General features: G+C 44.1%; 1 protein-coding gene across 2 annotated transcripts in view; it reads left to right on the plus strand.

Annotated features, from left to right (window-relative positions):
* The first annotated feature begins 317 nt into the window (after nucleotides 1–317).
* Nucleotides 318–24,905, plus strand: part of LOC146190947 (serine/threonine-protein kinase DCLK1) — a 55,595-nt gene continuing 31,007 nt past the window's right edge. The window contains exons 1-4 of one of the 2 annotated variants that reach the window (XM_084601337.1): nucleotides 318–561; nucleotides 13,621–13,940; nucleotides 20,241–20,492; nucleotides 24,233–24,388. In XM_084601337.1, coding sequence (XP_084457463.1) covers nucleotides 13,638–13,940; nucleotides 20,241–20,492; nucleotides 24,233–24,388 — 711 coding nt within the window. In that variant the 5' untranslated portion in view covers nucleotides 318–561; nucleotides 13,621–13,637. The remainder of the gene's footprint in view (nucleotides 562–13,620; nucleotides 13,941–20,240; nucleotides 20,493–24,232; nucleotides 24,389–24,905) is intronic. The other variant, XM_084601336.1, reaches the window with a different exon arrangement.

Below are 24,905 nucleotides of genomic sequence, written 5' to 3' on the forward strand. Positions count from 1 at the left end.
TTCAGTTCTATCATAGTGCTCTAGAAGATTGCTCTACTGTTCTTTGACCCAACGTTACTAGAACTCTTGTTTTATTCTAGGGGCGTTTTATTTGTGAGTGACGTAGCCTCTAACTTTTGTTCTTTTTATTGCGTTTTGTAAAGACCGTAGTTGCTAGACCAAGGTCTATGGCTATACTTTGAAGTTGTCGGCAGCGCTCATACCTGGTAAAAAATGTCAAGCGCAAAATTTCAGTTTCCTTTCTCAAGCTTCAATTCTAAAGCAAAACTCTTGTAGAAGTTCAGCCCGCGGTTTGGTCTTGGCGAATATCATGCATTGCTATCATCATCTATCGTTTTGTTGTCACTTGCAACGGCTCTCTACGGCGTGTTGGGGAACTTCCTACGCGTCTCTGTCTCCGTCGTCTCCGTCTCCACCTCCGCGACCTCCTTGCCTCTCAGTTGGGCCGTTTGATTTGAGGCGAGGAATATTCCCTGGATATTCAAGCATTGCGTGGCGGTGACGAAGCCTCGGGGAATGTCGTGGTTCCACAGCTAAAATGCAGCCAACCGGCAAGGACGGGTGAGTGTCCCCGGCGATGTCGCGTCTGGTCTGACGGCGATTCACATTAGCAGCGATCGCTAGGTTTTGCATCGGCTGCTTTGATGTACCAACTTATGTTCAAGTGTAATGCAAACAACGTTCGACGACGGCGTGTCACGCGCAAAGTTTTCCGTTAGAACTACTTGAATGATCATGGGTCTGTCACAGTAGCACTTTGCTGTGAGATTACGAAATCTTCGATGGGTGGTCTTGATCGCTGATCATGTTCGCTCGCGTTGTGCACCGACGCGCCGTGTGCCTCTAATTGTTGACTAGAGATCGGTACTGATCGGGCTTGCTTTGCTCCCACGAAAGTATTTGAATGGTGCCCGTGTGGTTGAGCTGTTTTCGTTTAAGGTGTACTTACCCGACAGTTCCGTGGTCAATTACACACTCGGGTTTGTGATGACCTTCAACAGCTGTGTCGTCGGTGGACCATCCAGAAAACTCGCGCGTGTACGCGGGCGTTTGAGCAAAGATGCCGACTTCCTTTTTAAGTTCCGCTCCACCCACAGTTGCGCGAGGGCGCGCGCTGAAGTTCTCAGCGCACAAGGTGAACAGACAAAGCGAAAAATCACCGCGGATGCGCCGCCGGTCTTTGGCCGCTTCTCGGAAACCTCGCAGACACGTACTCTCCGAGCGAGCTGCTTTGAGCTGGTGTTGGCGGTCGTCCAGCTGTCTTGTACGGTGCAGTTGTGGTCAGCGCATCGAGAGCTTTCCTTTTGGCAGCCCATGGACTTTCAGGCTGCTGCATGCGAACCTTTTACCTCTGACCCACATCGCATCATTGCGGCCCATCGTTGTGCACCAAACTGCGTGTATTTGTACTGGTGGTGCGTCCGTTACTGATGGAAAGCATGATTCATTATGCAACCGATGTGACTGCTACCGAAACGTGTCGAACTTCACCGGTAGCCTTGAATTATTAATGATCCATGCTGAGTTGTCTGCCGTGCTCACGCATCGTGCCGTGGCTCTTCGGACAATTCAGAGGCCTTCATTCATTCCTTCCTTTATTTATCTTTTTTTTTTTTTCTTTTTTTTTTTTTTTCATCGCGTACCACAGCTTCTTGCCTTTCGCTGGGTTGAATGGTTTTCTTTTGTTATCCTCCGATTCCCAACGGGTCATCGTCGCGTGATGGCGGCATCTGCGGCTGGAGAAAGCGATGCTCCGCCTTGTAGCGATCGGAGGCGCGGCAGCCTTGTGAGAGCGGCGTGACCCAAACGCAGCCACCGATTGCGACCTTGCTGAGCCAACGAGCTCGCGTGCCTGCGTTGAGTCACCCGTCGGACCCCTCTGCTCGCGGCGATGCCTCCGTCGTGAGCGCCTTGCGCCTCTCCCGAATGCGCGGCTGGGGTGGAAATGAGCGCGTGGCTTGTATGTACTTGGCCTTTGTGCGAAGGCGGTGGCAACCCTTTGTTTTTATTTATTTTTTTTTTTAATTTAAGCGCTATGCAAACTGAAGGGAAAGCAAGGCTGAGTGCATCTCGAATGTTGCGTATTACACTGTGTGTCAGCTGCTGAGCCAGTATGATTACCTTAAGATAAGTGTACATGTAAAAGTTGTTATCTAGATGTCAACAAAAATGAGCTCATACAAACGGCCGGTTTGGATTGGGATGTGGGGTTTAACGTCCAAAAGCGACTCAGGCTATGAGAGACGCCATATAGTGCAGGACTGCGGAAATTTCGACCACCTGGTGTTCTTTAACGTGCACTGACATCGCACAACACGCGGGCGCCTTGCTTTTCGCCTCCATCGAAAAGCGGCCGCGGAGGCCGAGATTCGATCCCGTGCCCTTGGAAACGGTAGTCGAGCGCCGTAACCACTGCGCCACCCCGGCGGGGACAAAAGGCAGGTGTAACAGAAGGTGACATTACAGGTGGGCAGATGAGATGAGATGGAGTTTGTGGGGATAGAGTGTCTGCAGCTGGCACAGAGCGAGGTTAATTGAGTGTTATAGTTGGTGCCAATCAGTTTCACAAATTTTGACCATTCTTCCACTTGGGCTCTTCACGTGTGCCAGTTATTTTATATGCTTGCACCTTCCTGTAAAAAAAAGATGCATAAGAACTTCAGGTAAATGCTTACTACCCCTGGTTTATTAATCTCATTATTTTTGTAGGGGATGCTACACATCTGGATTTAATCTCTTTACACATTTGCCTAAATGCCAATAACACCTGCAAGCCAGTAAAAAAAGTTTACTTATTATACGCAGTGCCTGTGTGCACAAAGTCTCATAAATGTAATCAGAATATAATTTGGAAGTTCTGTTTCAGAAAATACTGCCCTTTTTGGTTCACAAGTTCAAAAATTAGCCATAAATTCTCTCGTCAGCACACAAATCAAGAACCGAGAAAATCGAGTTCACTGGCACAGAAAAGCCAGTAAAAATATCTGCAGTCACAACGCAAATGTAGAATGCCTTATATGACTGTAACGAATAAAACAAAGGTGCATGCTTTTCTTTGTGAGAAATGGGGACGACAGCTGGTGTTACTGAGGTGAATGAGTTACGTCGAACTCTACATTGAAATCACAGTAACAATTATGCCAGTCCTTCAGTGTATATGATTTCTATGTTCTATTTTCTAAAGAGGAAAGTGCACTGTCACTCAATGGTGTAGAACATTGATGCTTCTGAATGGGTGTCCCCTATTGTTGTTGACAAGAAAGATGGTAGCATCAGGATATGTGTAGACCTTCAAGACCCGAACAAAGTTATTGTTCCATACAGTTTTCCATTACCCCATACAGAAGAGCTGCTTCATGCTTTGGTAGGCGCTGCACACTTCACAAAACTTGACTTTGACTTCCCTTCTGCTTACCATCAGGTTCTTTTGCACCCTGACAGCGGGGATCTGACAGCATTCATCACTCATGACGGTCTTTCCCGCTTTAAAAGAGCTTGCTTCGGGTCGGCTTCTGCCCCAGCGGCAATTCAGAAGATGGTGGCGGCAATTCTCGACCATTGCTCTCGAGCGTTGTTCTACATCGATGATGTGATCATTTTTGGCAAGACCGCAGAAGAGCACCTTTCAAACTTGAAGACCATGCTGCCCTGCCTATTGCTTCATTGTTCAAGAAACAAAAAAACGTCAGTGCAAACCGAAGACCAGCAGGACAGAGTTCCTTTTTCTTTTTAGTGCAAAAGTACTATAGGGGCTCCGGTACTACTTCACAGAGTGAATAAAAAAAATAATAAAATAGATGCATGCCTGAAGCACCGACCTTTCACCTTTCAGCTTTCAGCTTTGAGGATGCCTCTGGCAGATAGTTGTTGCAGGTGACATGGCCGGGCTCTAATTGGTTGGTGGTTTCTATGGCACCACCTAACTTGAAGTTACTTTTTTTGTGTCTGCATACATGCGTGGCATATAAACAATGATCTATGTGCTACATGGTTTAAGCGTATAAGCTCGCATGATGAGCCAGGTGAATTCAGCTTGCTTTGAAAGTGATAGCGAGCCTGGTTCTTCATAGCAGTTGTCAGATGCTGAGATATGCTGTGCCAAATGGCATTAACAACACTGGACGAGACAGCAGCGACGTCATCTAAGTCTGCTCACTGCCAAGATAAACTGTGCCACATTAATCCTTTCTCTCGTTATACTAGGTATAGCCAGTGTCTCGGCATTTATGTCTATTTTTTCATGAATGAACATTCACCCTGGGGCACTCTCACTGAATCCACTCAACATGGCATCCACATCAACCCTTCTCTTATTTTTTTCATGAGGGATGCCAATTTTTCCTATACTTTGCTCGGAAAAATGAAGGGTACAGAAATCAGACTAGCGTATTCTCATTGCAAGTGAATGCACTTTGGACATCACTGTTGCACACTCTATAAGCCCTTCAAGGGAAAAAAAAAAAAAGACTAGTTGTGCATCAAACCACACCTTTGCAGTAGCTGTGACATCATTGGCAAAAAAAATGTGAGCCTTTCATATGGCTCTTTAAGGCTGACTGCAGTGAAATTTTACTTTGGCTACAATTCCTGTTAATGTGATTGATGATTATTCAAACTAACCTTAATGAAGTTTTATACTTCTCAAGAAAGTAGTTTTGTTGTTACAAGCGTTTTAAAAGCTGTAGCAGACCATGCTTGCACCTGCCACCATGTCGCGGAGCTGGTCAATTTATCAGGTATGACATAAGAACGTGCACTCCAGAACTGTCTTCAAGCGGGGCCCTTTGTAGATGAATAGGCTTCGGACAGCATGCAGCAGAAAGGTGGAAGCTGGCTTGGAGATCCTACGTTTCTTGCAGTGGGCAAGGTTTTATAATTTCAAACGATTATCAGGCCGAAACGCTGTGTAGCCCTAGGAAGCAGAAACATGAATGGGATACAAGATTGTGTGCCTCAAATGTGCCAGTGACGTACAGAAAACACGTGGCTGAATAACAGTTAACAGTTGGCATTCACGTCATTCACAATACCCGAAAATAATCTGACCCGCTCACAGTGGTTTTTATAAGGAGCAGAAAGCCACCAAAATGCCACAATTACAGTGCTCAAGGGTCCAGCTTTGCCCCCTTTTTTTTCATCATTTCCAGCACTTAGTGATGGCTTCCCGTTTTCCAGTTTTTGTGAGCATGTCGCAAGACTTCAATTACAAATGCCATATATTGCTTTTAGTACTCTCTGCTTGACATTCTACTTGAAAATGTCCCTTTTTGAGGAGCAAGAAATTTTATTGCAGTTGGCCTTTATAAATAGAAAGCAGATAATAGTCGCTAGGGGGCTAAGTTGGGTTACTAAAGGGAAATTTTATATTAGCCTTAAGGAAGCTTTGCATGCAGGGGAGTTGTCGTGCAAAGACGGTTTGGCAGCTTACTTCAACGTTTTTCGAACAGTTGCAGTCTGTCTGACCAACAGTGAAGTATAGGAGGCTATTGTGACCACAGCACGCACTTGTACATTATCTGCAAAAAACTCTATCCGTGTCCCAAAGCATGGATGCCATCACCTTGAGGGGCAATCTGTGCCTTAGAAATTTTTCTGATCGAAGTGAACCTGGGTCCCTAGGAGTATGTAAAAACCTTCTGGAGTGGAAGCCTCCTATACTTACCAATGGGCCGGCGTGAAGCCAGCAGCGGCCATCTTGTGGTGGGCAAAAAGAGGGTAGCACAGCACCTTGGTGCCGCAGTCGATACAGCCTTCCAGCACGTTTCTGAGTAATTCAAGTTCAGTTTACATAAAACTGCGAAGAAAATAAATATTAAGCCCTATGCAACTCGTAGTAATAGTAGCAGTACTAGTATTAGTAGTAATAGGTAGCAATAGTTGTCAGCACCGCGTGTCTGAAATAATCGGGGTCTGCGTAAAAATCATATGGCATTTTGTGATCATAGTGATTGATAGTTGATTGGTATGTGAAAAGAGATGAGGAGTTAATGAATCACTGTAATTAATTGTTGAAGTAAAGATATGCAAAATGAAACAAATTGGAAAAAGGGGAGTTCAAAGGTGTCAAAATGCTTGGAATAAAAAGACAATGCTTGATGATGCCAGTTAAAAATTTAGAGTGTGTAATTGATGAATTAGTTGAAATAATTGAAAAAATAAAAGATTGCTTCAGATATCAGTTGCTCATAATGAAAAACCAAAGCTTGTGGATGCTAACTAAGAAAATTTAGAGTGCTAATTGATCAGTTAGTCAAAAAGATTAGGAATATAAAAGGGGTTCAAAGGTATCAAATGCTCAGAATGAAAACCCAATGCTTCATGATGATAAGAAAATTTATGTGTGTAATAGATTGGTTGGTTGGTTTGGGGGGTTTAATGTCCCAAATCGACTCGACATAGGCCATGCGAGACGCAGTAATGGAGGGCTCCGGAAATTTCAATCTTTTGGGGTCTTTTCATCTGCACTAACATCGCACAGCACATGGGCGCCTTGCTTTTTGCTTCTATCGAAAAGCAGCCTTCGCAGCTGGGATTCAATCCCGCATCCTTGGGCACAGAAGTCTAGTGCCCTGACCACTGCACAACCGCGGCGGGGCTAGTGTATAATTGATCAATTGAAATGATTGAAAAACGAAACATTGAAAAGGGAGGATACAAAGTGTCAAAATGCTCAGAATGAAAACCAATACTTGACAATGACAAATAGAAAATTCAGTGTGTAATTGATCAATAATAATTGAAATGATAATGAAAAATCTTTAAGAAGGGGTTCAAGGACGTCTGCTCAGAATAGAAAGCCAATATTTGCTGATGCTAAGTATCGATGTATAATAATTTTTAAAAAGAAAAGGCAGAAAATTGCAAAAGGGAAAACTGGTCCATGTGCCTGATACTTTATCGCATCATACCCTTAACAGCAAAGTGTAAGTGTCCCCCTAATTTTCAAAGTTTATCTGATGTTTTTAAGGAAAAATGCCACGTTTGATTATGGTCTTTTTGCTATTCATGTTTCACCATAGTTTGTTTGCTAACTTGTCATTTTACTGGTGTTTGAAAATAATCATCCCTTTCTTCTTTTTTTTTTTTTTTCAATCATTTCAGTTATCTCTTTCGTTAGAGAAAATAGCTGTTTTTTCATCGGTCTCGGAATATATTCTTTTGCTAGTGCAAATAATACTGCAGCACACATTTCAGCGTACAAAATTGCACATAATGGTATGCTCTCCAAAAACGTTAGTTACAAAGCAAAAATTTTACTTGGAAACTCACAAAAAAAAATAAAAAATTGCTATTTTTGTGGTGAGTTAGTAAATATAAGATAGGAAAAGCGTGATATGTACAGATGTATTATTAACAAAGAAAATTTAGATTATACATTTTGAAGAGCAATGACCCAGGAACACTGTGTAAAAAAATAAACTATCTGTACAGCACCATTTTTCAGCTACATAAAAAAACTACAGGTGTAAACAGCCTCATTTCTCATGTGATGCAGTGAAGCAGCTCCTGGTTTTCTTGAGGCACCAAACCAAAACCGCTGCAAACTGGCTGTAACGTCTTGGGATAGAAAAAGAGTGCATTCTTGAGGCATGGATAAAGAAAGAAACGAGAACACAAACGGGTTTTTTCCTCGAGATGAACTACCAACTAGTCCGTTCTTTCACCCTAGCTGTAAAGGCTGGGTATACATTGTTGGGCATGCGGTGGACCTTCATGAAAACGCTTTCGTGGAATAAAACCACGTGGACTTTGAGTCAACGCAGATGCCATTTTCGGATAAATATCACCACTCAACGTCGTCAGATGACAAAGCCGACAATAGGATTCGATGTTTGGCTTGCTGGAAGTATTTTGATCACAAAAAGTTGATGTTAATGCTGCATTACCATGAGTGGGAAATTTTTCTTTTTTTTTCAAGCACTGGCCGCTACGCCCTCTTTCGAAACAACACGTGCACATTAGTTCTCAAAATGTTTATTGAAAATCTGAACATTGCCAGAGCGAGACAAAATTTAAATTGGTTCTACAAGTGCAGTGCCTAGACTAACCACTGGGTGGCGCTAGGTGCACAAAAAATGATTCCAACATGTCGAAATCGGCAATTTAAAACATTGATCACCAGTGATTGATCTGAATAGGCATGGTAACAAATGAGTTAATTTATAAGTTATACACACTATTTTTTCTTCATGAGCATCGTCAAGCATAAGGTTCTCAATATTAGCAATTTGACCCACTTGAACCCCTTTTTCCGATTTTTCTTTTTTTTTTTCAGTTTAAATTATTAATTGGTCAATTATGTACTCTAATTTTTTTTAATTAGCATCACCAAGCATGCCTTTACATTTTGAGAATTTTGGAACCTCTGAACTCCATTTTCCTATTTTTGTTTTCATTTCTTTATTTCATCAAATAATCAATTACAACAATGATTCCATTAACTCTTCATCACCTATTGCGCACCTATCAATCAGCAATCACTAGAAGTGCAAATTTATATGATGCGATTTTTTTATGCAGCCCCCGATTATTTCCAACATGCAGTGCCAACTACTACTACTACTACTACTACTACTACTACTACTACTACTACTACTACTACTACTACTACTACTACTACTACCACCAACTAATACGCTGATGGCTTGTCAACTGAACGGACTGTATAAGCTATCGCTTAAAACTGACACCATGCCAACTTCCAAGAACAACTCTCTCATACTCACCTCTGATGCGACAGCTCTCTCATACCCACCGCTAATGTAAAAAGCATGGTTCATCAGCGTTTGAAAGTGCTCGAGTTTACAAAGACGTTGTTTTACACTGGAAAAATTGCGGCACTGCGCGTGAAATGGCATGCAACCTCTTAGCCTGCACGTGGCCAGGTGCTTTTCTTTCCCACCACAAGATGGCGACGTGTGGCTTCACTTCCACTGCACCGTCTCCACTTCAGAAGTATTTTTATATTCTCCTAGACGCCACTTCTTGTCTGCCCTTTGATCCTGGGATCATGCAGAAAGCACATCTCATTCACTGCAACAATTTTTATATTCTCCTAGGTCTCGCCACTTCTTGACTGCCCTTTGATCCTGGGATCATGCAGAAAGCACATCTCATTCACTGCAACAAGCCTGTATAGGAAACTTGCTTCATCTGCGTCAAACCCCGTCGTGGGGGTACAGTGGTTAAGGCGCTCGACTACAGTGCACAAGAATACGGGATCAAATCCCGGCCACGGCAGCCGCTTTTCAATGGAGGCGAATAGCAAGGCACCTGTGTTCTGTGTGATGTCAGTGCACGTTAAGGAACCCCAGGTAGTCGAAATTTCCGGACCTCTCCATAGCTTGAGTCTCTTTGAGACGTTAAACCCCTTAACCTTAACCCAGATCTTCATCTGCGTCAAAAGGCTGAATAATGCACTGCAAATTGTCATAGATTTCATGCTTCTGGTCAGCATACAGCCATTTGAGGCCCCATTTGGCTGGAACTTTCACGTCTAGCACACTAAGTATTATGTAATCCAAGGGCTCAGTTGAAATCTTCAGGGCTTGTGCTGTGCATTTAGCTGATATGTTTTTGTTTTGTAAAACCGTTTTGTGAGCAGTGTTTACATTCTCTCAATAGGTCACTTCCACATGCCTCCTTCTTCCTATTTGCCACTGAAAGGAAGTGCCTGGAATCGAGCCAACCACCATTCCACTGTAGGGTGTGGAGTTGCACTGCCAGCTAGAGTTACTGACAGAGTATTGAATATTTTCTTTGTGCAGAGAGTGTTAGTCACAGTTTGGCACTCCTTCCACGTAACCCGTACTGACCGGTGACTACTTAGTTCATCACAAAACAAAGTGACAATCTGGGTTAGTCGGATGAAATTTTGTCTAAAATGGGGGGGGGGGGGGTTCAAAGATGATAGGCTTTCTATTAAATTACCAAAGTTTAATATCACACATTGGATCAAGGTGAAGCCAAATCTTATTAGCACACCCCTTTGTTTTCTCCAAACACGCGGACATAGTAAGGTGTTTGAAGTAGGACATAAACTTGTCTGCAGGTTTTTGTTAGTAGAAATCTTGGCCACTCTGCGTGTTGTGATAGTTTTTAAGGCAAACGCCTTTAATTCCTCATACTGTTGGCGTTCATACGTCTGGTCACATTATAGCTGTCAATCAAATTATGTCAGTAATCGGAAAAATAAAAATCCTGTCTCCACCAGGAATCAAACCGCCATCCCATGCATCCCCATCCGAGCGCTTTAACCAACTGCACCACGCCCTGGATCGTGAAACACGCATCATAATTATCCTTGTCTACCGTGAGGAAGAAAACTGAAACACAGTGAAAGAAGAACTTAATTACAAGTTATTTAGTGGTCGTAGGTGGATACCAGACTTGTGTATTAAAGACTTGCACATCATTGTAAGGAAGAAAATATGCAGCCAATGTTAGGACGCTTGAGCTTCACCTTAAAAGTAGGCATGATAGTATTTGTTTGTTTGTTTATTTTTATTTATTTACCATGCTTATGAGCAGCAAACACCTTAGTTATGGTACACAGCACAACATACACTCATAGTTGGATACAGAATTTGAATTCACCTAGAGTGGGTACAAAAATGTCAACAAAATTATCACCAGTTCGATTAGCTAAGCTGTTATACAAAAATTGTACTCATATGACCGAGTTATACCCCTGTCACATGGGCACTTCTAAGGTCTTTGAAATTAAGGTTCTTTGCTCCAAAGGTGGTTGGCACTCAACTACACGTCACTCTCGAGTCCTTTGCGAAAAAGGCCCGTGGCGGGAAAGGCGGCCATCAGTGGCCTTTAAGCTGTGTAAAGGAGCAGCCCAAAGATGGGCGCCAGCGAGCGAGCTCAAAAAACAAGAACGTTGATGCAAATATAAGTTTGAATATTATTTAAGCCTAATTCTATTCAAGGGTTAATTTCACATTACAATGAACTTTAAAAATCTGTGCTGTTGAGATACCACTTCGATTGCTTTAAGCAACCGCATCAACATACACGTTTTGCTTTCCTCCTTATGCAGTGTTTTTACTTCATCACCCATTTTGTTGTGCATTCATTTTTCGCTGGGCAGTATTTGCTGGCTAATGTACTATTTATTTCATATTACCACGCTTTAGTTCAACTGTTTTATATTGTATATATTTAAAGCGATTTTGTCGGTCAACAGATGGCTCTAATGGGGGTTGCGTCAATCATCGTCATCATGTCTACCTCCTTTGCACTTGCTGTGTAGCTGCGCCGCTGCTGCTTTTTGGTTTTGCACCTTTAGAGCAATGAACCTCCTTTGCAGTAAAGAACTTGGAGTAGTGCCGTGTGACCGGGGTATTAGTCCAACAAGCTGGTTTTACAGAAAAACCATTATGGTAGCGAAGCCTTTCTGTTGGTGCGTTGAAACATATTGATTCCAGGATATGAGGCCAATCTATTAGGGCGTGTATGCATTTATTAAAAATTTATCAGACCTCATTATTTCTAGCTAACAGATCTTCGAGGTTATAACAGGTTTGAGGCTTAACATCGCCTTTCCATTCTGCGAATTTTCACCATTCAGAGACTGGCACAAAGTTTGGCAAATTGTAAAACGTCTTTAGGTGGCTTAGTTTTGATTGAAAGGAGGGCGTAGTATCTGACTTCTTGGGCCGTGGACACCTGCACTTAGAATGGATGGCTTACAATTGGACTTACAGATGTTGTTTCGAATCCCCATTGCAAACTAGCCTCCCACTTGAGTAAGTAGCAGATGGATGCTTAATTGGAAGAGAAATGGTATGGCACCATCTTGAACACTGCACTAAGAACAATTTCATCACAGTTTTGATACGAAAATATGTACTCATTTTTTCTCAGTTCGGGTTACGGTGACAGCGATGTCTCCTCGACCGAATGAGCCATATACACTTTAGGTTAAATTTCATGTCTGTGCTCCTTTAAGAACGAGGTTATTACTGAAATCGCACCTTGCTGCTTGATAGTAAGTTCATTTTTGATGCTGCCAATCAGCTGGCAGAGCTTCTAGCACATGCTGAAGTCAGACTGTTGGCACCGCATAGATACATTTTCATTTAGTAAAATAGCAGCCATCTTGGTGCTTTTGTGCATCAAACGACTAAAAGCATTGTGAATTCGCTCAAAGCAATGCCCACATCATCTATTTTTATTACATTCTTTCTTTATTCACGAACATCCTGACGTAATATGCAAGTCGAATCTGATAAATCAGACTTACAACTGCAATGAATGTGAACCTGATCGCTCCTTGAGCATAGGCCCTAACAGTGTCTCTATTTTGTGCACATTTAGGTGCATTAATAACTTCACTGAAGTGATTCTAGCTGTGTTTGGAACACAATACAATAGCTGATGTTTTGTATACTTTTGTTTTCTTTTCTTGCTAAGGGATAGAACAAACCTTTTCTCAAATGCCAATAGTGGTGTTCACGCTAGTTTGCATCACAGTTTTTCAATATACGTTACCTTTATTGCAGTGAAACTCAAGGTGTTCATGTACTATACGATGTCAGTACATGTTAAGGAACACCATGTGGTCGAAATCATCTGAATCCCTTCACTGCGCTGTTCCTTATAGCCTGTCTTGCTTTGGATTCGTAAGCATCATAAGCCAAAGAAGCCAAATGACGTTTAAGTAGTAGTAGAATTAATACTTCGCATTGAGATCTAGGATATGTACTCTGCTATTGTTCACAAAGTGATTACCTTGCAGGTTCACCATATGTGTATTCCTGTGGATAATCCTACCCGCCATTGGCGCAGCCAGTGACAGCAGCACCATTATAACTTGCTTACTATGTAGATTAGTATTGGTCTACGTGTTTAGTAATCAGGGAGTAATTATTCATTAGCATCAGCAAAGTGCAGCTGTATGGCTACAAAGGAAGGAAGGCTGTATAGCTTTTTCAGAAACTTCGTAGTTTAAGAAAAATTCAGCCTCATTTAGAGTTTGGACCCTCAGTAAATTCGCTTTCAGTTCGAAGCCCGAGCCAAGAAAAATTTTTCAGCCACAGTGTTTTAAGGAAGCTGTATAGCTGGAGGTGTACAAATATTCGAAATTGCTAATATGAATCAAATATGCTTGTTATTTGATTTGTATTCCTGTTCAAAAAAGTGATATTTGTACTTTTAGAACATTCGAAAAGTACCGAATATACCAACCATTTTCAAAACATTTGACGAAACCGGAAAAAAAAAAAAAGTCCTGTTTTCGATTTCATCTTAAATGTAGACAACCATCGTGCAAGTGTCTGTAACGACACATGCGTTGTGTCAGCGCATGTATCTGTCCATCACCTGTCCCGTCTTGCCTCGCGCAGTTTTATTCCCTTTGTACGTATAGCCTTTCTTTGTAGCCGTACGGCTGCACTTGATTGGATGCTAATGTCACAATTGCTGCCTTTTATAAATCGACTCCACCGCGGGGGATGCCCTCAAACGTTGGACCATATTTAATAACAATTTGCCTCATCCTCATCTTGTATTTGATCTTTTTGATGACAAGAACCATCCACACAAGTAACAAACAGCTGCAAGAGTAAGCCAGTGTGTATGAGACACGGCCTTGACTGTTGTCACGTGCAGATGCTGCTGAGCCCAAGATGGCCACAGCAGCCGAGCGGCCTCCGTCCTTTGGCGAAGAAGTGCCACGGCATTCCCAGCTCTGGCTGCCTCCTGTCCCACGACGCCGGTCTGAGGGGAGCGGCGGGGTGTCGCCCTCTGCCTCCGCAATGCGGACCAGCTTACAGAAGCTGTCCGAAGGCAGGAGAGCGCGGCGCCTCACCTTTTTCCGAAATGGGGACCGTTTTGACAGAGGACTGGTGTATGCCCTTTCGCTGGAGAAAGTGCGAACATTTGAAGCTCTCCTAGAAGATTTGACACGCATAATGGTGGAGCTGCCCATGGTAAGTTTAGTGCTTTTGAGAAGACGTGCATACTTGCGAGTCATCCACCGAAAGGGAGTGCCAACTGCGCATAGCAATGGCTATCAGGAGCAGAAACAGTCATTGTGTATGGACACTAAAAATGTACAGTGCTGTGTGATTTTAAGGGTGCCCTTCAGTGCAGAAAAAGAGCTTTAAGTCGTGCAAGCCTGGAACATTTAGTATCGAGAGCTAGGTACATTCCAATGATTTTCTTGACAAATATCATGACCTCATTCCTTATTGGCTGCCAAGCCAGAGCAGCACATTGTCAAGAGTGACCATGTTCATGCATTTGCTCGATCCACCAGTTACAAGAAGTAGTGTGTATTGCAGACTCAAGAACAGACTCTCTAAAGTTGTTTCGATTGCCTACCTGTAATATCACATCACCTTGCTGGAATATTTCAGTAAAATACCTCATCATTATCCTAATGATTTGAGCATCTGCCTTGTGCAGGAGATACGGAGTGTATTCCTGATGTACGGGGTGATCCACTTCTAGCTATAACATGGTCACTGCTTTCAAAGGACCATTGCGTTGGATGCAGGCGCTTATCGAAGCAAAGCGATATATGCACAGTGGGATGCGGAGCTGATGCTTCGCATGGCCTGCCGCCTAGCTTTATGGAATGGCCGGGTTGGATGTAATTATGCTTTGAAAGCAGTGGCCGTGTTATAGCTAGAAGTGGATCACCCTGTACATATGAAGAAAGACAACTGTCAATGAAACCAAGTAAAGTCGCATTGTTAGAGATACGGCAGCTGAGTCGCCACCGGAGTGAAGTCAAGAACAATACTAAGGAAGTGTAATGTGGCTAATTTGGTGGCTGGACAAGCTGCTGAGGTTCATCTTCAGGCCTGTACAGTGTCTGCCTGCACCTGAGAAAAGAAACAAAGCAACAAAATTTTTGCCTTTTAAATGTAATCTGTGTAGATACAAAATGAATGCATTTTCTCATTGTAATGACCACACGCAATTATTACACAGTGTTATATATGTGCGCCGTTCGGGAGGCTTGCAGGGAAAAGAGCGCAAGCGGCCCCCACTGCCTTTTGCACCCCCACACTGGTACTGCCGTGGAGGTCTTCCCTGTTTCCCTTCGTAGAACAGGAGAGACCTCCTCTCCGTAGCTCAGGAAGAGCCTGCTTCTCCCAAGTCACTCTTGTGCTTTGGTAGTGAACTGCAGAAGCTCAGGAATCACGCACATGTCTGCCAAGAAGACTGACACCAGTATTACCTAATCACCCAGTGATAAGGCGCGACGTACCGCGGCAAGCTGGGAATGCAGAGCCATGCTAGGTAGGTTAAACGTTACTTTTCCCTTTTGTGTGCATTCCTCCTTTTGTGTGTTTTTTTCACCCCTGTACGCAGGTGGGATACTCTGCCACTGTGGCAGTTGTTTGTTTGTTGCTGTTTATATTTGCTTTGGAGCAATAAATGCTCATTTGAGTAGATTGCTTATGTTTGTTCCCGTTGGCCCAAAACCTGTCATGGTGGGGACCAAGGGCTAACCCCCACACTCTTGGCACCTAACATGGAGCCAGAAAGAAAAAAAATTATGAGTCATTGAATCGAAGGAACATTTATTGCTCTTTAGCAAATACGCACGGCAACAAACAAACAAGCACCACAGTGAAAGAGTGTTCTGCCGTGTACGAGGGTGAAAAACCACAAAAAGAGGAGTGCATGCAAAAGATACAGGCATGTTCAGCTCACCTTGCATGGCTCCACGATCTCGACCCGTGGCAGCAAGTCACAAAAAATGGTAATCTGTGCTCGGCATAATTCTTTTAAAGATGAGACTCGGGAAAAGCTGGCTCCTTCCAAGTTGCGGAGAAAAAGTCTCTCCAGCTCTATGAAGAGAAACGGAGGAGGTTCCCACAACAGCGTCACCAGAAGGACGCAAAAGGCAGTTGGGGCAGCGTGAATGCCTTCCCCACAAACCCCCTCGAATGGCACATGCATAACATTGTGGGAAAATTATGTGTGGTTGCTACAATGGGACAGGGGATTCACTTGTAGCCCTATAAGTACCGTGTTAAAGATCGTTCAGGCTCTCAGTCAGTGCCAGTCACTTGTACCCGATGACTGGTAAACTAAATGCAGATGTTGTTTGCATGTATTGACATACGGACCAATGTGTGATTTTTTTCAACATCTTGGAAAGACCTGCTTGTTCCATGTTAGAGAAAGTAGGAGATAGAGCTTTTCACTGGGGCACATCCTGCAATGCAACCCTTTCCTAGCCTGAAGTGTTTATTTGTACTTTTATTGTGGGTCTACTCTTATAAAGGTGTGCTGCTGGTAGATGGTACGCGGCCACCTCACTCACATACTGCGGGCTCGGGCCAAAGCAAACCAAGGACACAGCCAGCATGCACTGCGCGCCTGTGCTTCCGCTCCGAAGGAGGCAAGAGCAGAAGCTATGAGCACAAATGTTAATGCACAGAAAGCTGCATCATAAATACTGCACTGATCTGCCAGACCTCAGTACAAACCCATAGCCCAGCCACAACACCCGAGAGCGGGGCGCGGTGCCACGCGCACAATGCAAAGGCTACTCATGCGTTTACGGTGGAGTTAAGGGTGCTCACAGGTTACACGGCTGACCAGAGGGTCAAAGCGCGTGCGACACATGATGAGGGAGGATGAGGGTTGCTTTGAGCACATCTCGACAACACAGGTCGCACGTCGATGGCTCAACGTGCAACGCCACTGGCACTGGCCAGTGGTGATGGAGAACCATGCCAAACCAGGCCCTTCCGACTCAGAAGCTTCGGCGCCGCACAGGCGAACGCCGGACTCTATTCAGGCCTGGTCTCGAGCAAGCTTACAAGGTGTGCGCATGTTCACAACCCTCACCGCTTTGACCGATGCCGGGGAACCCGAAGGGAAAAACGTATGCACCTACTCCTGCCCAAGTCAGTGGCGATCTCTCCGTTAGCTTCTCCCGCGCGGCCTCGTGTCAAGTTTATAACGTCACCAGGAGGTGGCCCAATCAGGGCACGAGACCAGCACAAGAACGGAACAGATGTTATGGCAACAGTTCTCGGAAGAGCTCCCTTCAGGAGGGATCAGTAGCGGCTGCTGTCTCCTCCCTCTCGCAGTGACCCCACGAAATGTCTCTAGCTATCAAAACAGCAGCAGTGGCTACATGTTTCACGTCGCACCGGGAACACAACCCCCACAGTATGGAATAGTCACAGGTAAATTAGTGAATAAATCGCTGAAGACTGCCTTTTACTCTGTTCCTTGTCAGTATAGAGATTTAAAAGATGCTGTCATAAGCCTTAGCAGCTTCAGAAAACTGGTTAGTGCAGGTAGGTCATAGACACTCCAGTGTGCTGTGTGGCTTACCAAGCTTTTATAGTCAAACCCAGATTACCGTACTTACTCGAATCTAACCCCAACCTCGGTCTAAGCCAGGCACGAGGAGAACCGACCTAATGCAGTGGAATGTAAAGGGCTGAAAGCGAAAGTGGCGGGAACAGGACATCGAGGGCTGCGGGTCATCACAGTCATGCAAATACAGTTGTGTGTGACAGTAATTTTGACTTTATTTTCGAGCTGAATGTTGCTTCAAATGATGACAAGAGCATTGATGATGACAAAATGACGACGAGAGATAGAGAGCACGTGGTCAGAGCAATGACTTGACTTAATGACATTCTGGTGGAAATCAAGAACAAATGATCATGAACAGGGCATGTTGGGCGAAGAGAGGATAACCGATGGTAGCTAAGGGTGACAAATTGGATCCCAAAGGAAGGGAAGCTTAGCAGGGGCCAGCAGAAAGTTAGGTGGGCGGATGAGTTTAAAAAGTTTGCCGGGGTCAAATGGGTGCAGCTAGCACAGGACCAGGTTTGTCTTTGTCAGAACAAAGCAAATTCTATACACTTTTAAGTGTGTTACAGTGTATTAATTAAATAAATACTTTGAATTTCAGTTCTTTGTAGCCTAGTATTACTGTGGCATGGAATGAGGGAAAGCTACCTTCAACAGCTGCTTTTTCTTCTTTAAATTTTTTTGTGAAAATTGTAGCGACGAACCAATGATGTACCATATTTTCAACATCAGAATCGCTCGGAAAACATTCATCATCATCACCCAGACTGTACCCTATGCAGGGCGAAGGCCTCTCCCATTTTCTTCCAATTAACCCGGTCCTGTGCTAGCTGCATCCACTTGATCCCTTTCGAATTTCTTAATCTCATCCACCCACCTAATTTTCTGCCGCCCCCTGCTAAGCTTACCTTCCCTCGAAATCTAATTGGTTACTCTTAAAGACCATCAATTGTCCTCTCTTCGAACTATATGCCCTGCCCATGGCTATTTCTTGTTCTCAATTTCAACTAGAATATCGGTAACTTGAGTTATTTCCCTGACGCACTCTGAACGCTTCCTATCTCTTAACGTTACACCTACCATTTTTCGTTCCATGGCCCTCTGCAAAGTCCTCAACTTAAGTAAAACCCTTTTCGTAACCCTCCATGTTTCAGCCTCATAGGTCAGTACCGGTAGAATGCAACTGTTATACACTTTCCTCTTGAGGGATACCGATAACCTGCTTGTCATAACATTTGAGTACCTTCCAAATGCACTCGATCCCAATCGTATTCTCCTAGTAATTTCCCTTTCATGGTCCGGATCTGTGGTCACTACCTGTCCTAAGTAGACATATCCATCTACCACTTTCAACGCTTCGCTTTCTATTTCAAACTGCTGTTCCTTTTCCAGACTGTTCAGCATTACCTTAGTCTTCTGGATATTAATCTTTAGGCCTACCCTCCTGCTTCTTCTGTCTAGATCATTTATCATTAGTTGCAGTTGGTCCTCTGAGTTACTTAACAAGGTAATGTCATCAGCGAATCTCAAGATTACTGAGATATTCTTTATCGATCCTGATGCCTAACTGCTCCCATTTCATGCCTTTGAATACACTCTCTAAGCAAGCTGTAAATAGCACTGGTGAGATTGTGTCTCCTTGCCTAACATCTTTCTTAATTGGAATTTTATCACTTTCTTTATGCTGAACTATTGTTGCTGTACAGCCAATATAGATATCTTGCAGTACTTTCACATATGGCTCACCTACACCCTGATCTCGCAATGCCTGCATGACCGCCAAGGTTTCGACAGAATCAAATGCTTTCTCGTAGTCAATGAATGCTATGCATAGGGGCTGGTTATATTCCGAGCACTTTTCTATTTTTTTGTGGTAATAGGAAAAAATTAATACTACAAAAAAATTGAAATTTATGAAGGCTTCCTCCGAGAGCGAAATGAATTATCAGCAGTGACTGGTTCACGCAGGGATGACACAAATGTGCAATAAATTTGAGGATGATTGTGTTCATTTTGACTGGCTTGGGATAGGTGCGGACGTGTCTAAGTTTTGTGGACAGGTGAATTGCGATCGAACACCAAATAAACGCACATGTTTGTAGATTGAGGAGGGTTTGTTTCAATGCGGAAATTTCCTTTGGCCAAGTTGGCAATGAAGTGTTTGTTGGTCAGTGCACCGTATGTATTTGGGTGATGGATTTGACTCACCGTTTGCATGAGGCATTGGGAGGCATGTAGAATGCCTCAGGGACAGTCTTGACTGCTGGCTATGGAGCGCGGATGTCTGCCAGATAACGCAGTTGTGCAGACAGTCTGGGATGAATGTGTAAGTGGAGGTGCCTGGCACAGTATTTTAGCAATGAGTCACAATGCCCACTGCAACATCAGCAGGGTGCCATGCCCTGACCACAAAGTGGTAGCTCGGGGTCCTTGTCACCGACAGGCTGGTTTGTACACTAATAATGATTTCTACGTTTCTGTGCTGGTGTCCGACAGGCTGAGTTGTGCACTGAAAATAATGCATTTCTGTGCTGGTATTTTAATGATTGTAATGGTGTGTTGCAACTGTGTGGGCCTGATGTCATGAGTCGTAATGGAGAGCGAAAGAGACTGCACGAGGGGCTTTGTGACAGTGTGCCCTTCCTAATGACAAGTTAGCATGAGGCATGGGCTGTGTGCTTGGAGCGTTTACTAGATCATAAACAAACACCTATACATGGACAGTGTCACTGAGGCCAACAGCATAGAACCCTGGTCACCAAGCTAATACATCTAGTGCTATGAAATGCAGTTGTGTGGACAGTTTGTGGATAGATATGACCCATTTGCTTACTACAGAGGTTACTTGTGCCAGGCAGCAGATAGGTGTTCAGTGGGATAGCACCAGTGAACTGTGACTCTGGGTGAATACAAATGTGGCCATCTCATTTCAGGGCGTTCGGTTCATCTTCTCGGAGGATGGGCGTGAGAAGGTATCTCGTCTGGATCATCTGTGTGAAGGCTCTGTCTACGTGTGCTCTTCTACAGACCACTTCGTGCGTCTTCCATATGGGCGCCAGGAGCCACCTCGTCCTCACTGGACGCTGGGACGCAGCACACGAGGCATTCCCGGCAGTCCGTCATCAGCTACCAACCAAAGCGTTCTGCCGTCACACCATGGCTTCGTGCGGCCCAAGCTCATCACAGTGAGTAGAACTAGAGCTTGCAGCTAGTTTCACACATATGTACCTGTTCTCAACTTACACGATGCATTTAGGTCGTCTCGCCGTTGTACAATGCAGGTCGTGCACGTGTTGGTCGTATTTCTTGGTTTAGCATAAGCATCAAAGTGAGAGAAGAAATTTGTAAGAAAGGACGTATTTCTACTTTTCAGCTTCCTTCTATGCTGTAGTTGTTCTCCTCTCACCTTCTGCTGTCACAAAAGACCACTTCCTGTCATGTTGCCATAAGTGTTTTCTTTGCTTATTGTCAACCTTCTATGAGCAGTACAGGGCCAAGGATGATTTGCTGGCCACTTCTTGCTTCCATTTCATCGTTTCGATCACCTTCGCTTGACCACCTATGCTTGGCTTAAGGTCACATTCAGATCGATCCTGACGACATCATTGTTGGTGCGATCACGATATAACTTGCGCTCTTGCACTCTGGAAAAGCACTGTGACCGAAAAATCAACGGTGTGCCTCTGGCGGGTGGTGATTGGCAGGTGACATGGCCGGGCACTTATTGGTCGGTGGGTTGTGTGATGTCACGAGATCACTTGACGTGACTGAGTTGGCCACAGATGCTAACTTTGGCAGCTCATTTTAAATGGGAATCGAACTCTCCTGGAACATTAGATCGTGAGTCAGACGCGATACTCCTAGGCCATGCAAGCAAAATCATATGTCTTGGTGTAGCCGGGGCTTTATAGATGGTCTTTCACGTAATGTGGGAGTTGACTATATACGAACAAGCATGTGTGAGATAATACATGGCTCAAATAAAGGGATTAGTGGTTAAAGGTGTAGGGACACCAAATTTTAGTGTTGTGCTCATGTGTTGTAAACGGTGCATATCGATTCTGAAAGCATAGAAAGCGGTGTTAAAAGCATGAAATCACATTACATAATTTAGCATCGTATTATTAGTGCGCAGCACTTTCTGTTTTGGTTCATAATTGCTGGGATTTTACTTGTCACCTAAAAAAAGAATCATAACATTAAAATGTCACGTGGACCGAAAACGAGCAAGTGCATCGTCTGCTTTGATTGCATGTGCCTGTTCTCTCATGGTGGAGTCACACTGCGGAAACAGTTGGCGAAGAATACAAGGCAAACTATTTGGAAACGCGTCGTTGCCGCCTGCCAACCGCTGTCACAAACTTGTCACTCGAATTGCGGCACTGATGTCGGGAGTCGCTCGCTTCACTACAGTTTCACCCACATTCCTACGCTGCAAACCATTTTGCCGAAAGCAAGCTGGAGAGGAGGAAAATACTCTCTGACCACGTTCATTGCGCTGGCCTACTGTTGTTGCCATTCCCTAGTCGACTGTGCTTCGCACGCTTTATGCATGGCAGAGCAGCCTTGCTGCTCAGTATTTTGCCCTTTGAAAGACTTACATCCCTTCACTGGTGTCGTTCTTGGTGATAAATTCATTGGAACAGCAATGTGTGATCACGGACTGCACAAATAATCAAAGAAATCGAAAGCTGGTTGCCAAAAGCGTATGCGGGAAGCATGCAATGACAATCCCAGTTGCGGCTTATATGTTTGTTTTTTTGCTTCACCGTTTGTAGATCCCCATTAAATCCTTTATGAACGTTTTGTGTGAACCAAATAGACTTTGTACCAACAACGGAGTCTCGAATATGATCGTATGCTTTTCACACCCGAGAGTCAGCACACCTTAAATGCCAACATTCGCCAAACTTGGTTCGCGATAGCAGAGGTTAGCTGCTTAACCGTGGTGAATGCTGCCCATGTATAACAGGCCTCAAATCCTTTAATGCAATATGAAGGCAGCGCAATATCAAATAGGCACTGTCGAGAGAAAATGCAGGACATAAAATGGGTCACGCTTCACAGTAAATAAATACCGCGATGAATGAAAAGCATGTCTCGTAATAAATCCCACTTTCAGTAGCTGCCCCTATGATTCATTCGCTATGCGTTTGTGTCTATAGTTACCTTTGCTATTACGATATATGACTGAAAACAAAGAAATACTTATAGTTAAATCTGACACTCATCCCTGATGAAAGTTCGGCCCGCAGAAATGGAGCACATTTCTTCGCAGTTGCCCTGGCAGCTACTGGTGGTGCCAAAAACTTCCGCCTAGCAAAACGAATTTATGGTTTGCTGGCGTGCTCAAACAAAACACAAAATATCACTACTATGCCGGACAGCTTCCACGAACAGCGCGCAATAGCCATTGTACATTGCTGCTACCGCAGCACCAACGGCGCACGCACAGCCCAAGGTGATGTAGAATGGATTCGGTACGGACTGTCTCTGTCTGGCTCATATGGCGCCCCCATGAAATGAAGATGGCCGCACCTAGGCATTGAAACTACAATCGTCTATACATGGAGCTGGGAAAAATTAAACAGCGGAAGAGGCTTTCTTTTAGCCTAAACTTCGTTTAACTATGAAGGAGGGTGTGCAAATGCTCGCTGGTTTATAGTTTGCATCGCACTGAGGCACCGCTTTTGTGCTTCGTTTTGAGCACGCTGCTTTCATATGGGTAATGTGGTGATTGTGGAGGGAAAATTAGCAAATTTTGACGAATGTAAATGGCCACTGAGTATAGTTTGGCTGCAGTGATCTGAAATCAACAATTGCTTACATCACAGGACATGCGTACGATCGCCAAGAAGCGCCGGTATGACCCTGTTTGCCGAACACTGCAGCAGATGGCCAGCAGCATTGATCAGCACTACTTGTGAAGAGCAAATTAAGTCGATTGAGAATAGTTGCCAAACATACATCTTATAGAGCTTATTTTATTACGAGGCGGCGGGCTTTGTGAAGCGGTGACGAAAGACGAACCTTTATTTTAGCATTGACCTATTCCAAAGTGCCGTCCTGATTAGGCCTAGCGACAGGCATTATTGAATGTGCCGTTGCCAAAAGCTCCGCACTTGTTCAGGGCTGTTGCATGAGTGTAGCAGGCAGTCCTTCTAATAACATTTGTGTTTTCTGGTGGGAATGTGAAGTACTGCATCAAGTCAAGCAGCCCTAAACCACTGCGCTGCCCATTCACTCTGGTCTCGGCTAGAGCAAATGACGACAATGCCATCAATGGTCAATGGCAGCCTGCACTAATTGCTTACATCACAAAATGCGCATACGATCCCCACATAAGCGACACTAGGCAGCTAACGGGCTTGCTACAACAGAATACTACAACGCCAAGAATGTTGTCTCTTTGGCATGTACGAGCTCAATAGAAGAGCAAAAAGGAGCCAACCAGCAACAGCAAGGTTGCCTGGGTTGATGGCAACATCTCAAAACATCATCTTTTTATGTCAGGAAACTGCAGTGATGTCACAAATACCTAATTATGTTTTTTGCAGTGATTCTACATCACAGCCAAGGCTCTAGCTAATAATCCAGAATGCGAGAGTGAGCCAAGTTTTAAAATGGGATTAAACTATTTTCTACATCTCCCTTGAGTTTAATACTTAACTGTAATGGCCTTCACACACAAAGAAAGTGCATGACAAACTTTCCGTTACCTCGTAATTTGGTGTCTCAATCCCTTTAAAGGAGGAGCATTGTATGTATACATGAATGACGATTCGCTAGGAGAGCTGTATAGGGGGTGAGACGCATTCACGATGTCACATCATATTTCTTAATGGCAGAGCTCAAGTGTCCCCAAATTTTGCTTCTGTACACAGCTGAAATCTGCCAAAATTGTGTTCCTCTGACTGGCTTGCAGGTTATTCGTAATGGGGTGCGCCCTCGAAAAGCAGTGCGGGTGCTGCTAAACCACAAGACAGCCCGTTCATTCGAGCAAGTTTTGGATGACGTCACACGAGTGATCAAGCTTGACTCTGGTGCAGTGCGCAAGGTTTTCACTTTGACGGGAAAACCGGTGAGTCCACTTTGCTTACCCTCCTCTTTCATTGCCATATTTATATATAGATATATTGAGTGTTGGCTTTTGTCACCTGCACGAGTTGTCTGTGTCTGTAAAGAGCGCATTGCATTCATGAGCAAACCCTGAACAGAAAACGGTTGCAATCCAATTTACTCTGGCTGAATCTGGCTGCTGCAGTATGTATTCTGTTTGGCAGGTGTTGCATTATCTATGCCCCCGGATTGGTGTAGGCAATGGGTGTGCATCTTACACGGTGCATGCCTCTAGTGTCCCTCATGTAGTTTTTACACTAACTTCTATGCAAGGATAGATGGAGAGGGCTAGGAAGAAGGAGTAAAGGGGGTGCTGTTCGGTACTTGTGGCTGATGTTAGGCTCTGCTGGGAATTTGTGGTAATAACTGGTAACTTGCAAGCTACCAAGCATAAAGAATGCACCATCACCATCATTAGGTGGTAGAAGCTTTTTGAAAATATTTTAAGGCGAAAGCCTTTCTATGCCCATCCAATGAAA

Source organism: Amblyomma maculatum, chromosome 4, assembly GCF_055883805.1.
Source record: "Amblyomma maculatum isolate TAMU_Amacu chromosome 4, ASM5588380v1, whole genome shotgun sequence".
In the NCBI taxonomy this organism is placed as follows: Eukaryota; Metazoa; Arthropoda; class Arachnida; order Ixodida; family Ixodidae; genus Amblyomma; species Amblyomma maculatum.